Genomic DNA, 15,442 nt, shown 5'->3' with positions numbered 1-15,442 from the left:
AATGGAGTGTTAATTGTGACTTAGACAATGATGCTTGCAAAAACTATAGCTGCACATAGCGACTAAAAGAAGACCTAATTTCAATTTGAATTAGGTCTCTTTCACGTCGATATGTGTAGCTACAGTAAACGTCACTGTCACTGAACTTCAACTCGTTTCACAGCACAGAACTCGCAAAACAATTAAATTCAGCCACAATTCTTCAACAACCGAACTGTAAAAGGTGAGGAGACACACAAACAGCAGGGAACAAATTCCTCAGCATTCATGATGGATCGCAAAAAATTCCTGGGTATCTTCACGATCCAATACAGTTCCACACGGAGCATTCATCCAAAACATATTCTTAGTCACATTCATAACCAGTACTAGAAGATACTAAGACGCAAAACAGGACATAGAGACCAAGTCTCTTAATCTTAATCCTACGACAATTAAGACGAGATCTGTGTTGAATGTTTATTTCCCCGACTGACTATGTACGTGACAGTTTCACAAGAGAAATAAATTTGAATTAGGCCTCTTTCCCGTCGCTAAGTGTAGCTCTTAGCGACAGTGAGAATTAATTGTAATTTTCCAGCGAATAATTCGGAAAGCGAAAGCACACAACATGCTACGGATATTTGCTTAGGTAGGTCAGTATGTTTTCATCGATTTTATTGAAAATAAAAGTTCCGATCAGACAGTGAGCAGTGAGCACATATGCATAGCACACCCGTTGTCCTTCCACAATAAACTATCAAACTATCAAACTAACCTATCGTCTCGCTATCGACCTTGAATTGGAAATGTTTAGTGAGGATAACCGTTTCTGCTACAACAAAAAGTCGTATCTTGAAATTACTTGACATGTAATTTGTTAGCGAAATCGCAGAACATTTTTATTATATTCGCCGATGCGGGTTTATTATTACCCATGAATCACGAGAGAGTGCATATACACAAACGAACGAACGAACGATCAAAAATTGAATAAAAATAAGGTCAGCTGACTGTTTGAATACCGTTCTATTGTTGCGTTCGGCTTACACAAAAACTTCAAACAAATACAAACACAGAAAGTTCGCTGTTACTTGAATGAATTTTTGACTCGCGGCAACTTATTTGCTTTTCTTCGTTTCAGTTTTCCTCCTCTCTCGATTATCATAGGCAACCTACGTCAATGAATTTCTATTTTAAATAAAAATCCGAAGAACTTTTCCGTAACAAAATTAAATTATATTTTTACTGTTGCTGCAGTGCAGACATACGGAAAGAAAAGAAAATTTTTTCTTCGATTTCTTTTTGCCGCTTACATAACGAATCACTTTTGGAAAATATATTTTGACAATTAGTACCACGAACGGGACGGGTTCTCACGACATCCACCACTGACATTTCCACTTACTTTTCCTTTCACTGAGCTTTTACAAATAGAAAACGTAAAGAAATACAACGAACAGTATGAAGGTAGCGTAAACAATATTGTACAGTCCAGAAGCGCCACAGTCCATGAACACCAGTTTCGCTTAGTTGCGTATACTCTCGTCTTATGTAATCCGCAAAGAAATAGATAAAAAAGAATAGGAACCGTCAGAAGACGTTGCAATGAACTAGGTCATATCACAGAAATCTTCACACACCGAGATTGTCACAAACAATGCACAGCGGGTTTTCCTTTATCGATTTTCCACAATTCAATTCAAGAGCACAACACTGAACCAGTTCCAGTTCTATATTCTGAGAGGTTGATCGATGAAAGTGTTAGATTTTCGTTCGCTTTACTCACATCTAAAAAATTTGGTTTGGTTCAATGAAAAATAAAAAAAATTTCCCCGTTCGAACGACAGATAAACCGAAAGCTTCGCTTTTGTATTTATACCAACGAAATTGTTATTTCTGCGAGTTCGTATCGCGTTGAACGTTATGTGTTGACTGTCGATGTGCTCTTTCATAATAAAGCGAATAGTCGGTATAATAGTACTAACCAATATACCTACACTTCTTTTTTGTTTTGCATTTTCTGTTGTTGGATCAAGTTTTGCGTCATTTAGAGATAGAAGAGCGGAAAAGAATTGTTATTGAATTCGGTAGTAAGACTGGTATTGGAGAAAAACGAATATTTTTCAACGATGAGCTATACCGACAATGTCAAGGGAAAACTTTTGAGAGTTGAAGTAACGTAGGGCGTAAGTTTGATAAAACAAATCCCAAACGTTTGCACCTGCCGCAGCCAGAGAGGTGCTAATATGACGACTGGGTCGTTTCGACGGATAGAGGAAAAAGTCGAGTGACAGTTGGGTTTTTGAGAGAGAATTCAATAGATTTTCTCTCAACCAATTTCAAAATCATTCGACATATTCCCTCTATCCGTCGAAACGACCCAGTCGTTATATTAGCATCTCTCTGGCCGTTGTGGCTTTTGGTGAGAGTTGTTCCACGGGACATGTCTACACTTAACTTATTTATGAGAAGAAGGATAATCTCAATGAAAACTGAGGGGATATACTTAAAGGATGACCGTGAATCAGTGTTGCCATACAGATTTAAAATCGTTGATAATTGCATGAGTGTACATTACTGCACTTCTGTCAAATGTATGACTGAACCACTAAATACATCCCCTGAATGTATTTAACTTCCAAGAGTGAGCACTTTTTGAGTTTCAGCTCAGTGTCTGGCAACGCTGAATCACAGATATTCTTTATGTAATTTCCCTTGACCTATGACCCCTCGATCAGTGATGAAAATCTCTCAATAAAAGTGTAGCGAAGGTCAAACGATAAGAAAGTTATTCTAGAGTGAGACAAGTATCTTGTACACCCAGTTTTGAAATGTTGATTTTTTTAGCACTAGTCCTAAGTCCTAGGACATGGTGTAAAAAATAGTGAGTGTAGTGCCGAACTGGCTTTATGGGCGTTCGGGCGATTCCCGAAGGGTCTTTTGATTTTTGTATGAAGAAATGGCAACGAAGGGTCTTTTGAAAAATTTCTCCATACAACGCCCGAAGGGCTTTTATGAGCCAGTCCGGCACTGAGTGCGTGAATGGATTTTCATATATTTACGCACTAGTGCGTAAAAGTGACGTTTGTAAAAAAGTAGACATAAATTCCGGACATAAAATCTTGTTACTAACTTGTGCCTAAACTGGAATTTCGCCTTGGCCTCGAGTAGACAAATTTCGCATTTAGACACAAGTTATGAAAACAACTATTATGCAACCGAGTGATAGATGTTTTAGAAGACACTAGAAACGTAATTATTACTCCACCCCGCAGGCCTAAGTAACTAAGGAAGTACAAAAAGTCAAGTTTGTTGATTGTAAGCACAATGACGACTCTGGGTTTTTTAGACAGCTAGGCGTGACAGTTGTTACTCTCGATTGATTGCTAAGGTTTGTTCCAAGTAACTGTAAGCACGAACTTTGACAACTCGAAAAACGACAATTTCATCCATAGCACCGTCGCTTACGTGATATTTCATACAAATCGAGCAACGTCGCCTACGCGATTTACATAGAAATATTATTGAGGTTATGGTTCTGTGGATGAAATTTGACAATTCAAATGGCCTTGGAACAAACCTATTGCAAGGCACACGATGAGATTATTTATATGAAAGCCACATATTCGACCAAGTCATTGTGATCAATCATGAAGTACTTATGTCACCCTAAAACATGAGTCAAAATATGATTTTGGTATGCAATTTCGTGTTTTGTCTCATCTTTTAGCGTGACATAAGTACTTCATGAATGATAACTCAACCGGACTGGGTAAAATCCGATTTATATCACTAGTGGCCCATTTTAGTGGCAGTGAAATATCGGTCTACCTTTCAATAAAGGTTGATCGCAAACAGTAAATTGGGCACTTTTGTTTCTCACTGATACAAATACAAACACAGTTCGTTTTCACACATGTATTCATTGGATGAAAAATATCATAAACTCCACTCACTGACGTGCAATCATTGTAGCACAAGATTCTTATCGACCCAATCTCTACACTCGGAAACACTGACTCTACCATCCTTGTTGGTATCCGCTTGTTTAAGAAAGTCTTCGTAAGAAACGTGCTTAAATCTCGGATCGTGAACTTTAATATCTCCGATACCCATCTCAAATTCCTCTTTCGAAATGTATCCGTCATTGTTCCGATCGAACGTCTTCAAATATTCGTGCATCAGTAGACGTGAGTCGTGTTCATTGGCAAGATATGTCATAAGTTGGGTGGTCGTGATTCGGCCGCCAAATATCTTGTCGGTGTATTCGGCATGCTTGAGATAAGTCTCCATGGATTTGATGTAGTTAATTGAGCGATAAAATTGTGGTAGGTCCTGGGAAGTTATAGACTCTTCGTAGGAGGGCATTGTGCGGAATACTTTCCGGAATCGTTCGATTTCTTCCGGTGAAAAGCCAGTACTGGAGCTGAAGTTTTTGAGTGTCACCGATAAAACTTTCCATTTTGACTCAACGGTTAATGGACTTAACTTCCGAAAGACAGCGGGAACGAACAACATTTTGAATGTTTGTTTGAACTTGACTGATTGTGGAGATGGAATGTCGTTGCTTTTTATTGTCAACTCAATTTATTATTCAAATATATTCAAATCGACTGGTTTTATCAAACTGGTAATTAAAAATCTTTTAAACGAGATGACATTACTCACTAGCGCAACCAGTTCTGTGAAGGAGACAAGCATTATGGGGGAATATTCGTGCGGATGAATGGCATCAACCGTAAATGTTCCGCGAATGTCATTTAATTTCACAACAATTCTTAGATGTTTGCCATAAGTCCGGGCGGGCTGCTGTGTTATCGCGTTTCCGAACTAATTTTTTTTCGCCGGTTATTACCGGTTCATGAGGTAATAACCGGTCAAAACCGGCTTTTCTGTAAGACTTAAGACTCCAATATCTCCGTCAAATCTGAATACTTTTTGATGATCTCTCGACGGATTCCGAAAGGTTGATTCAATACCCAAAACTCGTAGACCAAGTCAAAATTGATTAGAAAATGGCACAGGAACAGGAAATGTGTCTTAAAGTTAGCGGTTTTAAGATACTTTACCGGGAATCCTCCTCCTCCATAACCCGGGCTATTCTGGTACTTGACAAAAAACTTGTTCTATTGAGCTTTAATGATTGAATAAACGTTTAAGATACCGTCAAGATCCTCAAAAAGTATTCAGATTTGACGGAGATATTGGAGTTTAAGTTTTACAGAAAAACCGGTTTTTACCGGTTCAAGAGATCCAAAAACATTTGTTCAAAAACTTTGACAATGGCATCCAATAGTCAAAAAATATTAAAACTGTCTAGCAAGCGAGACGACCTTTTTTTGACATAGCAGCCCGGACTACAAACAACTGAGTTTTTATCAGTCCAGAAAATGTCAAGATTAATCATTGAAAACAATCCAATGTCTGAGCAAATTTATGAATTCCTTCCACACGGACAGATAATCTGTAAATAAAACTCACACTCACACCGCTCAATTGGAATACCGCGGTGCAAACACAATTATCGGAATAAAATTGGAAGGCACGTCCAAATAATCACATGATCATAAAATTGTATCGCTAGAATACGCGATGTAACACACACACACACATCAATTCGAAACTCTACAAATAAACCTACATCGCAACACTATACACAAAGTTCAGAGTCGGGTGAATTTTTACAGTCAAATCGGACTCGAATTCATTGTGTACATTCGGCATATCCGGTCAAGGTTGTTCTCCGAAAGATTTACGTTGGTTTCTTTCCGAACACTTTTTACGTAACGACCAATTGCGTAAGCGGCGGCGGCAATGAATCTCGCCTTATCAGTTAAGTACACAGTTGATATAGACTAGAGATCTACGGGCAATTATTACTGCGGATGTTCAGTCTCGACACCGCTTATAAAACCAGTCCGACTATTAGGAAGGAAAGAGTTTACGAAAAATATCTTCGCCTATCCGTACGACCTTGACGGAATGTGTAAAGAGCGGCGCATTTTTCGTTATCTTGCAAGTCTACGGTGTGGTTAGATTAGCTTCGTCATTAGCACTTTACGTAAAAATAGCAATGACGACCAAACCTTTATGGATGTGGTCTTATTGAAGCTGATTTCTTTGTCACACATTGAAATGAGCAAATTTGTGGTCTGTGGTACAGAATACGAGACATTGTCTGCTAATCAAAACAAAACTGTTCCGCCGAAGACTTTAGCTAATTGAATTTATGAGAAGTGTTTTCATCCAATTTGGTTTTCATTTTCAGTCAAATGATCAATCAACTTGTGACATTGTATACCTTCTATCGTGGCTGTATGCAGATGGTAACAATGTGATTTTCAGGTTGTTTTTGATTAGTTCTGTGTAAAGACGACACGTAGAGGATGTGCTGACTGTTGATTCGTTGTTGTTCAGTGATTTTGGGAAATTTCTTGTCTCATGTACGGCAACTTTCCCTTCACCACATCACAAGCTTTTGACGACTATCACTAAGAACGGATGATGCCGCTGAAAGTGGTGCGTCTAAGGTTCATCCATTGTATTCGACCCCCTCTTTGCAAATTTCAGCTAAGATATTCGACTGACTGTCCTAATTTCGAGTTCTCTACGAATGTTCAGTTCTTTGTCCGGGGACAGTCCTCAATATAACCTAGTTTCACAAAAAATACGTAATGCTTTCGGGTGCAGCGTCATATTTCGTTCGTTCGGTGTAGCGCTAACGATTTCTGTAGAATTGATGACATGTGGTGAATAAATATGATCAAATGAAAGTTGGTAAAGTCCTGATTTCAACGCTGCAAAAATTTTACCGAATTCTTAGGTACTACAATGAAGTGAGCTTGCGCTTGCGCTACACTCGAATTCACCCGAAATGTGAAATTAACCCGAAATTTACTCATAAACTTGATGCAGCACTAAAGCTGAGTGTATTGCCATACAAATCAGCTCAATTACATTAGCATGTGCGTTACGCAGTCATTAAATTCTGGTCTTTATCAGTTTCGTGAATAGAAAAATTTTATTGAAATGTTCTGTCAAGGCAAGTGTGAGGCAAGTTCATTTAACGAGAACATTTTTATGTAATGCTCAGTTTAATAGCTTTGATTGTGTTGGCACAATTATACGTTCACGATAAGAACGCTTCCAGGCACTGTAATATCGTTGTCGTAGTCAGTACATTATGTCTGTGCGGTTAGCTTTATTACAATGTTTTCAATGAATCAGTTACGCTGTTACAAAGTCCGAGTGGAAATAATCAATTGATGTCTGCTGAATAAAATCGTAAAAATGTTTAATTCATCGGGCGGCTATCAGCAATAATTGTTTATTGACAATGTAATTAGCGAACGTTTTGTTGTGTAACATTCAATGACCGGAGGACAAGAGAATGGAACAAGACAATAAAAGTAAAAGGACTGACCGCAGTTAAAATTTTAAGTGCAAATTAGGCATCCAATTTCACTCTATTCGTAGACTTGGTAGTCTCAAACGTCTTAGGTCTTAGGTCATTTTAGGTACCTCTCATTTTCTGTTCAAAATTTTCTTTTATCTGTTGTTGCCAGCCGCAAAAAATAAACGAGAGAACAAGAATGAAGGAAATGATTCTGTAGTTATTACTGAGCGACTCTTAACAACGAAGATCAATCATTTAATATCTTCTACAAGTGTCGATCGATTCTAATCGATACAAACTTGAATGGTTCACAAATCCGATGAAAGAACCCCTTTTCACAATCGAAATTTAAAATTAAAAGCGAAGTTAATGGAACATCCTCTCGCTCTCACTCAACAAATCAAATCGCTAATTCGATTCATGGAATCATAACCGATAAGAATCTCTATCATCACGACCAATTTTATCACACCAAAGAAATTAATGCACGCCAGTGATAACAAAATGATGCAATATGATCAACACATCGAACCCTTCGATTCGTAGGTAACATTTACGGTAACGTGCATCGACTGCATAATAGTTTCCTTAATTGGACACCAATGTAGGTGTGTACAGCCCGATTCAAGTCTTTTTAATTCTTAGAAATTCCATTGCTCACACTCACTTCTCTTTGATAATTCACTCGAAATCTCATTCATGGATTTCACTTCATGCAAATTCATTAACCGAAACCATTCAGAAATGTGACCGAAATTCCCTGACTTGGCCCAAAGTTCTGGATAGGAAAAATCGCGCAAATGAGAACAATCGTTCAGAAGTTACATAACCCCCATTTTTTTGCGTAAAATAAATCGAAAGGAAAAAATCACTTACATGGTCAGATTTCACTTGAACGAACAACTACTGATCACCGGTAACAATTCCAAAGCACAACAATTACTAAACCGTTTCGATTACACTTAGAACTCTAATCGTATTAGAATTTCTTTTTTAAAAAAACCGAGAACTTTTCTTTAATCGTTTCGTCAGAAAAATGTTAATGTCAGCGCAAAATGTTGAAATGATATAAACTGTCAGCGGAGATAATGTGGGGAAAAAGAAAGAGATGACCGAGTCGACAAAAATTCACCACAAAACGCACATGCACTTTTGAAATCGGACTAGATGAAGTCGGTTTCGCAGATTATTGTCATGTGTTATCGAACGACAAAATAGATAGCAAGAGAGCTGATGCAAGATTTGTTGATCACTTCGATAGGCACAGTTCGTGAGACCAATGAAAGTATAAACCAGGTATGGTCTATTCATACAAACCGGAGGACATAGCGATTTCATATAAACAAACTCACCTCTCATGGGAGGTGATTTTCTTTATATGAAATCGCTATGTCCTCCGCTCCATACAAAGTTTGACATTCGACCATACCTTGTGTTGACGTTCATTGCGTGAGACCGTATTTACGATTTCTTGCGGTTTTTTCTGTGTCCTGTGTGTCAATGAATAGAAAATACTAGGTGTAACCACAAGATAAAATTTGTTGTGGCCAGACCACACACAGATTTCCAAGATTGTACATGAGGACGAGGAGGTTACGCCGATAGCTCGGAAAATCCACTGAACTTTGCTGTAATTTTCATACAAAATTGTAGCGTAATTCAGTTGAAATTTCGTACTGTAACCAATAGTCACCATGTATTTTTTGCGATACGGCCCAGTGAACTAATGGCGATCCCGATCGGCAAGCGAAAATGTATGATTCTGCCTCGGATTTGGCCATACCTAGTGTTTTCTATTCTTTGATGTTTGTCAGTGGCTGTGATCTTGCCAGTTAGGTATAGAGTGTTAAAGTTGAAGGAAAGCACTTTGTTGATCAGTTAAATTGAACTTGTCTCGGGGTCACACTTCAAAGTGAGAGAAACCATAAACAAAACTAAAAGGAGCTACACTCTCAAAAATTTTTCATTCCTGAACTTTTGACAGCTGACAACGAGACCAGATACATTTAACTGGTTTTTGCTATATATGAATGAGAGCACACTGATTTTGAGCTAGTAAGATGTAAAATTGTATGAGACGATGAAGCGCTACATCGCAACGCTGCAGTTCAGTTCATACAATTTTGACCTCTTATTAGCTCAAAATCAGTGTTACCAACACAGTTTTGGTTGTCCCACGAATATTCGATTTTGTCGTATATATCACTCTTTCATACATGTTTTTGCTCACCTTTAACGCCTTTTAAGGTCAGTACACAGTTAGTCATGAAATGAAGTTTTGACAGAAAATGTATGGACAATCTGTCATTTATTCGACTGCTAAACTGAACTCCATAAGGTTTTACTTTTCGGGGTGTTTCGTTTGTTTCTTTCGTTCCACTTGCGTTTCACCACATAGGAATCGCGCTTGTCTTTAAGTTTCTTCAATTCACGCCATAAGTGCGCTTCAGAATTTGAATTTTTGATGAATCGATGGATGAACCAATGAATTAAAAAATAAATTTCGACGCATTCTTATATGAAAATAAAGCGAGTTGAACAAACACAACGCTGCCTTTGATTTGGGTGGTGTGCGTTTCATTTTGAATTAGCAGCGGACTTATGGTGTGAATTCTACACGTACGTGTGAGCGAAACGACTCTCTTTACGTTTTTTTGTTGTAGTTGTGTTTGTTGATGTCAGCGCCAAACTATGGCACACATTCTATCGATTTGTCCACTTAACAAGTACGATGGCGACCGAAAGAAATCAGTCTTCGAACTGATTGAGCATTGACCTGGCTAACTACATTCAATTTTGAAATTTTGTGATTTTATGATTCTGACTTTTCGGCTTAAATTCACGCCGTAAGTGTGGTCGAAATTCAAAATGGACAGTGCGGAGGTCTTTCTAACGTAGCGTCATTTTCATACAAGGAAGCGTTGAAATGTATTTTTCGGTTCACTTTTTCATCGAATCGTTCACTTAAAATTCAAATTTTAGGCACACTTACGGCGTGAATCTGATTGATCTGTATCTACAATTTTTGTTTTTATCTTGTAAATTTGTAAGTTTACTTGTGACGTCACTTGATTTATGCAATGAAGGGAAAAGCCCAAATAAAATAAATTGTTGGCAACATGTGGAACGATGTGGGCCGAGCAAAGACCCGAAACCCATGAAAAGTAAAACCTTGTGATGCGTTCAGTTTAGCGAGAAAATTGACAGAAAGTCCTGTCGAAAATTAATTTGATTGTTTACTGAGCTTCATAATTTGAATTTCTCCACTTTCTTTCATATTCGTGATGTTTTACCTGCAGCAAATTTAATTTATTTGCTTTGCGTCTCACAGCCTTCGTGGAGAATAGACAATTGACGAATGTAACTCTCAAAAGATGTCATTGTTTGCTATGTAAAATGAAAAGTGAGGAGACGTGAAGCATTCCGAATTTGAATTTTGAGTGAATCAGTGAATCAACAAATGAATTGAAAAGTACCTTTCCGTGCACTCTGATTAGAGAATATCGTTAATTAACCATATACGACACTGCGTTTGATTTCGGCTCGACACTTTAAATTTTGAATTTTGAGCGGACTTAAAACCTCAATTGTCGATAACAGATGATTTCCCTCATCATTGTGAATCGTTCGGAAAATCTGCATTAACGACATCTGTGCTTATGTCAAAATATTAGACGTTCCACTTTCGACGGCGAGAAAACCTAAACAAAGTGCTGATAATTGTTGTGTGTTAATTTAAATAATTTGCGGTATAACTGAAGAGACCAGTTCACAGAATCAACTGACTGAGTACCATCTGACGAGTAAACGTTCTAAACGAACAGACAGCCAATGGAATCGCTGAAACAGTTCAACACACTGGGCATTAAAATGGAAACGTCCGACTTGAACGATGAACTATCATTCCCATACACAACGAAGATCTAGGTTGGTGTTTGCAAATAGTCGCCGTCCTAAATGCCCAACTCAATCGATGAATCTTATCCGCAGATATCCTCCCCGACAATGAAATTTTCTCGCGGGACTCATTGTTTCTGGACGAAGAAGACGATCCAGAGGATGTACCAGGTGACGAAGATGATGATGACGAGGACGACATTATTATACTACACATCGACATACGGGAACCGATAAAACGATTGAAGAAATTGCTGGAACAGAAAATTGCGATCAATCTGGCCAAATACGAATTCTGGTTGCAGGATGCTCAAATTGTATGGATGGGTTACGGAGCAAGCATTGAATTCAACGTTCGACTAATTTCTTTTCCCATTTTGTGTCTCTCGAACAGTTGGAACCGGATAAGAATCTAGTGGATCAATGTGTCAAAGGTGAAGGACTCGTCCAGATCAATGTCCAAGTGCGCACAGCATCGAAACGGATAAACATCGTCGATGTACTGAAACCCACCGACGATGTTTTAGGTAAAATTCCGGTCGAACTAATCCCCCGGAGGCAAGCAATTCATTACAATTCGTCAAATTTCCAGCGGAACTAAGCGAAGCCGCAACAACAGTCAAACCAGTACCGGAAAACAAAGAATCACCGTCATCGAGAATCGAAAATTTGGAAACGTCCGGTGATGAGGCAACAAACGACAGTCATACAAATACATCAACAACAGCCCAAACTGTGACCGAATCGTCGGCCACCGTTCCCGATAAATCCGATAAATCGGAATCGGTCAAGTGGGTGATAGACAACAATTTCCGGAAGGAGCTCATCCGATTGGGATTTTCCGAGGATCCAGTGGAATGGTTTGGCATAAAAAGATTTGTTCGTTTCGGGAGAGTGAAAATTGATTTGTGATTTCAGGACCGTTGCTCAAGTGAGACACTGGTTACAATGGGCTGTGCGGCAATTTAGTTTGGTGAGTTCATTGATACACAGACAGTGAGAGTCAGTAGTTCCATTGTTTCAATAAATGTTTGAAATCCCAAATCAATTCCAGACGAAGATAAAGTTGCAGGACTGGTGCATCACCGGACGAAAGCTGTGCGATCTTTCGCTCGAAGGTGAGCCAAATTAAATTCCTTGAACCAAAATGAATCTTTCATTCCACTCCCGTTCAGAATTTCAAGAAAAAGTTCCCGTCGATCCGGGCGACACATTCTGGACGCACTTGGAACTGTTGCGTAAGTGTAAAATGGTTGCCATCCGCGGCGAACCGGATTTCGAGAATACCACCGACGAGAATGTGACGCAACTGAAGAAGCAACAGAAACCGAACGGATTGAAACCGGTGAAGGCAATCAAGCCACTGGGTATGTAGAGACATTCGGCAAATTGATTGAGTTGAACCGAAGTCTGACCATTCCCCGACAGGAATTATCTCACAATTCGGAGTCGAGGCCGGTCATCAGGGCAATCGAACCGGCAATAACGGACAGATTCAGTTGTGGCAATTTTTGCTGGAAATTGTAACGGACAGGGAGCACAGAACGATAATCTCATGGCTGGGTGAGGATTTTGGCACGAACTGAAAGCGTCTCTGAAAGCACTCTAACTCGATTTTTCACAGGCGGTGATTTGAATTCAAATTGACCGATCCGGAGCGTGTGGCCCGACTGTGGGGCGAAAGGAAAAACAAACCGACGATGAACTATGAGAAATTGTCGCGAGCACTACGCTACTACTATGACGGCGATATGATATCTAAAGTGCACGGCAAAAGGTATGTGTTGACCGTGGGGAATCTAGATGCGAAAAATAAATTTCTTTTCTCTCTCCATTGATCGACTAGATTTGTGTACAAATTCGTCTGCGATCTGACGCAGTTGATAGGATACAATGCGCAGGAGTTATCGAATTTGGTAAACGAAGACGTCGGCGTCGATCCCATATTTTGAACTGAAGAGAGTTGGCAACGACAAGGAAAAATGTTGAAAAGTTGTGGCAATAAAATTTTTAATTTTAATAAAATTCCCCGGTCTTTCACTCAGACTTGGCATGAGTGCAGAGCAGTATGATGTTCAGTAGTTCATAGTCTACGGCCATTATTGATTAGCAAATCTTCTGACGGTACGTATCTACGGAATGCAGTACCGGGCCGGTTCTTTGGAACCGGTTCTCGGTACTGAAATTGTGGAAACGGTACTCAGTACCGGTTCTTGAAACATTTTTTAAACAACCATTTTTTACAGTTTTGAGGGAGTTTCAACTAGTTTCCACACTGAAAAATACGATTTTGTGATTTCTTCCTCTCTGAACGCCTATTTTTGCCTCTTGGTCGATTAAAATAAATTTTGCCGGACTATTAAATGTCGAAATAATTGACAATATTTGCAAGTTTTTAAAATTATTCGGAACGGAACGGTACTCAATAGTTATTCTCGTGCTTCGGGGTCGATCAATTAGCAAAATTGCTTAAAATCAATCAGGTATGCAAAAATAACTATTATATGACAAGGGATTGAAAGATGAAAAGTAGAGTTTTCGTGTGAATTTTGCAGGTCCGAGGCGGAGCCGAGGTCAAAACACACGAAAATTAGACTTTTCAACTTTAATCCAGAGTTTTGTTATGATTTTACGCATGCTGTGGGCGTCGAAAGTTCATGAAATTCGATGAAAAGAACGATTTTCAACCCACAATCATGTAAGACAGTTTTTCTTATTAACATTTCGTTGCGATCAACTCAAGAATCCAATAATTTGCTTTCCATGTTTTAATACTATTTGAGTGGAAACAATTTACCGAGGGGTAACCGACTCGGGTAATTGACTACACACCCTCAAAGGAATTGCCGGAGTATCCGGTAAATAATTGGAATTGATGGAATTGACCGGAATTGACCGGAATTGATAGGAATTGACCGGAATTGACAGGAATTGACTGGAAATATGTGGAATTGTAAGGAATTGAAAGTAAATGAGAGTAAATGCTGATAAGTGTGATTATCGGAAAGAAGTACCAGCGAATGCAAAACCAGATTATTTCCTTTTTGTTCATATTTTAAAAGCTCCCGCGCAATAAAAAACAGTGTACAGTGTTGATCAGTTCCATTTTAAAACAAGTCCAACGTTCTTTTTTGTTCAAAAAATGCACACTGAAGGATTCTTCTTCAGAGGATTCTTGTGAGTCAGATACGGGAGAGTTTGCGCAGCAACAAACAAGTGAATATTCGTCGGGGGAATGTTTGTTAGGCTGGGGCATTGCCGATGCGAAATGCTCCAGTTTCAAACCAAATTTACAAAAAAAATGAGTCACAAATGAAGGACAACATAGTTGTTTCAAATTTTAGTTTGATATAGTCTGGCGATTCTTTTTCCAAAATGCTTAAGGGTTTAACTTTGACTTTAAATTCAATAATATATGAGCTGATCAATGAATATTCAGATTGTCGGAATAGCTCAATCAAAAGACAAAGGCAAAAACTAAGAAATTTGACTTTAAATTTGTATCTATTTGAAAATATCGAGCAATTATTTCGAAAATTCGTGGAATTGAAGGAATTGATTGGAATTATAGTAATTGAAGGGCGAATCCGGCAAGTAGTGGTGGTTATCCGGTAATTAAAGAAATAAAAGGAATTAAGAGCAATTAAAAGGAATTGAAAGAAATTGACAGGAATTGAACGGAATTGAAAGAAATTGAAAGGAAATTGAAAGGGAATTGAAAGGGAATTGAAAGAAATTGAACGGAATTGAACGGAATTGAACGGAATTGAAAGGAATTGAAAGAAATTGAAAGGAATTGAAAGGAAATAGAGCGAATCCGGCAATTAGACGAGTTGGTCCGGTAATTGAGGTAATTAAACGGAATTGAAAGGAATTAGAAATTGATTTGCCACCATTTTGGCCAGTCGGTTACCCCTCGCAATTTACTAAGTGTTTTAAGAGCTTCTGTCACTCATGCAGACAGCTACCGAAGAGGAGAATTGCTGATTTGTAGGAACCGGTTCCAAATTAAAAACTGTCTTACGGTTCTCAAAGAACCGGTTCTTGGTACCGGTTCTGCATTCCCTATACGTATCCCTGGTTCTAAAATTGATAGATTACCCAAAAGCCAAACGCATCGAAATATTGTTATCGGCATACGTTTGCGGTTATCAGCATTCATTAGTG

At 38.6% G+C, this 15,442-nt stretch overlaps 2 protein-coding genes across 3 annotated transcripts in view; one reads left to right on the top strand and one right to left on the bottom strand.

Annotated features, from left to right (window-relative positions):
- LOC119072392 overlaps nt 1-8,458 on the bottom strand; it is a 90,386-nt gene extending 81,928 nt beyond the window's left edge. The window contains exon 1 of one of the 2 annotated variants that reach the window (XM_037177603.1): nt 8,255-8,458. The gene's annotated coding sequence lies outside the window, so the exon portion shown is untranslated. Of the gene's footprint in view, nt 1-1,768; nt 1,929-8,254 lie in introns of those variants that run through there. The other variant, XM_037177602.1, reaches the window with a different exon arrangement.
- Nucleotides 8,459-10,774: 2,316 nt separating this feature from the next.
- Nucleotides 10,775-13,298, top strand: LOC119072132 (DNA-binding protein Ets97D-like). The gene is made up of 10 exons (XM_037177274.1): nt 10,775-10,781; nt 11,369-11,592; nt 11,670-11,802; nt 11,868-12,135; nt 12,194-12,248; nt 12,330-12,393; nt 12,451-12,642; nt 12,704-12,838; nt 12,900-13,052; nt 13,122-13,298. Exons 1-9 carry the CDS (start codon nt 10,775-10,777, stop codon nt 12,920-12,922), a joined length of 1,101 nt encoding a protein of 366 aa, XP_037033169.1. The 3' UTR covers nt 12,923-13,052; nt 13,122-13,298.
- Nucleotides 13,299-15,442: the final 2,144 nt, after the last annotated feature.

The sequence above is a fragment of the Bradysia coprophila genome (genome assembly GCF_014529535.1).
Source record: "Bradysia coprophila strain Holo2 chromosome IV unlocalized genomic scaffold, BU_Bcop_v1 contig_81, whole genome shotgun sequence".
NCBI classification, from domain to species: Eukaryota; Metazoa; Arthropoda; class Insecta; order Diptera; family Sciaridae; genus Bradysia; species Bradysia coprophila.
This window is presented reverse-complemented; position numbering and strand designations above follow the sequence as displayed.